At 42.7% G+C, this 1,607-nt stretch overlaps 1 protein-coding gene across 1 annotated transcript; it reads right to left on the bottom strand.

The window, feature by feature from the left end:
* Positions 1-417: 417 nt before the first annotated feature.
* On the bottom strand, positions 418-1,362 carry LOC124237286 (olfactory receptor 1G1-like). Its single transcript, XM_046656759.1, has one exon. The coding sequence runs from the start codon at positions 1,360-1,362 to the stop codon at positions 418-420; it is 945 nt and encodes a 314-aa protein (XP_046512715.1).
* Between the last annotated feature and the right edge of the window lie 245 nt (positions 1,363-1,607).

Below are 1,607 nucleotides of genomic sequence, written 5' to 3'. Positions count from 1 at the left end.
AAGTGTATGCATTTTGGAATAAGATGTCTGGGTTCAAATTCTGGCTCTGTCACTTATAAGCTGTTTATATTGAGGCCAGTAATTTAACATTTTGAGCCTTCTCTTTCTCTTCTGTACAATGAAAATATCTTCCTCAGAGTCGCATGTTGAATATTGCTGAAGAAAATGAAGATCTAAGCATAAGACCGGGAACAAGTAACTTTACATATTGTACAATTTTTATTCTAAGTCTCCCAGAAACACTACATGATAAATATTATTTTACCTCCTTTAATGAGTGGGGAGATTGTGGCTCAATGAGGTTATTTAACTTGCCCTAGGTTGGAAAGCTAGCAAGTGGCAGATGCAGGATTTGGACATAGGTACCATGACAACTCTATAAATTGATTTCCCCTGACCAAAATGGTGTATTTAACGTCATGGAGATTGGAGTGCCCTTCTGCTCAGGAATCTCCCCAAAGCACTCTTTATGTCTTTGTTTCTCAGGCTATAGATGAATGGGTTCAGCATGGGGGTCACCACAGCATACATCACTGCTGCAATCCTGTCCTTGCTGGCTGAATCAGTAGTGGAGGAAATGAAGTACACCCCAATAGCAGACACATAGAACAAGCAAACTGCTGAGAGGTGGGACCCACACGTGGAGAAGGCCTTCCACTTCCCAATTGCTGATGGGATTCTCACAATGGCAGCCACAATGCGGACATAAGAAATGATGATTAGCAAGGGGATCAAGATGGTTAATGTCCCTCCCCAGTATATCAGCACACATTGGTTGGCATAAGTATTGGAGCAAGAGAGCTTCAACATGGGGAGGAGTTCACAAAAGAAGTGGTGGATGATGTTGTCAGTGCAGAAGGATAATTGAGCCAAGAGAATTGTGTGGGTTAGAGAGTATGAATGAGCAAGGATTAGGGACATGATCACCAGCAGGATAGAGCATCTGGGACTCATGACCAAGGTATAGTGAAGCGGGTGGCAGATAGCCAGAAGCTGGTCATATGCCATCACTGCCAGTAGGAAAACATCTAGACCAATGAACCACAGGAAGAAGTAGATCTGAGACAGGCATCCAGTGTAGGTGATGGTATGCCTTTGGGCCTGGATGTTCACCAACATCTTGGGGACTGTGGTAGATGATAAACACAGGTCAGTGAGGGAAAAGTTGGCCAGGAAGAAGTACATAGGGGTGTGGAGGTGTGGATCAGAGGCAATGACCATGACAATGACAACATTGCCTACCACAGTGACCAGGTACATACTCAGGAAGATGCTGAAGAGGAGAGGCTGCTTTCCCTGATGCTCAGACAGGCCCAGGAGGAGGAATTCAGATACACTGAATGTGTGGTTTCCTGGTTTCATGTCGCTAGTGTAACTGAGGAATAAAATTGAGATGACGCTTCAAAAACTTCTTGTCCTAATATTGTCTAGATGGAAAGAAAAGCATAAAAAAAGATGGAATCAGAATATTAATAGCTGTGCATTATATCATTGAAACCTGAAAAAGCTTTGTGAATTAGTTATTATGCCCATTTTGTTGATGAAAGAACTGCATTTCCTACAAAGAGCCAGAGGTAAAGTTAAATCTAGCAACTCTGATTTCAGAG

This window comes from Equus quagga, chromosome 1 (assembly GCF_021613505.1).
Source record: "Equus quagga isolate Etosha38 chromosome 1, UCLA_HA_Equagga_1.0, whole genome shotgun sequence".
NCBI classification, from domain to species: Eukaryota; Metazoa; Chordata; class Mammalia; order Perissodactyla; family Equidae; genus Equus; species Equus quagga.
The sequence above is the reverse complement of the archived record's forward strand: the minus strand, read 5'-3'. Positions and strand labels throughout refer to the sequence as shown.

What these genes read in the sequence shown, in the direction of transcription:
- LOC124237286 (XM_046656759.1), bottom strand. Translation starts at nt 1,362, where the DNA reads ATGAAACCAGGAAACCACACATTCAGTGTATCTGAATTCCTCCTCCTG.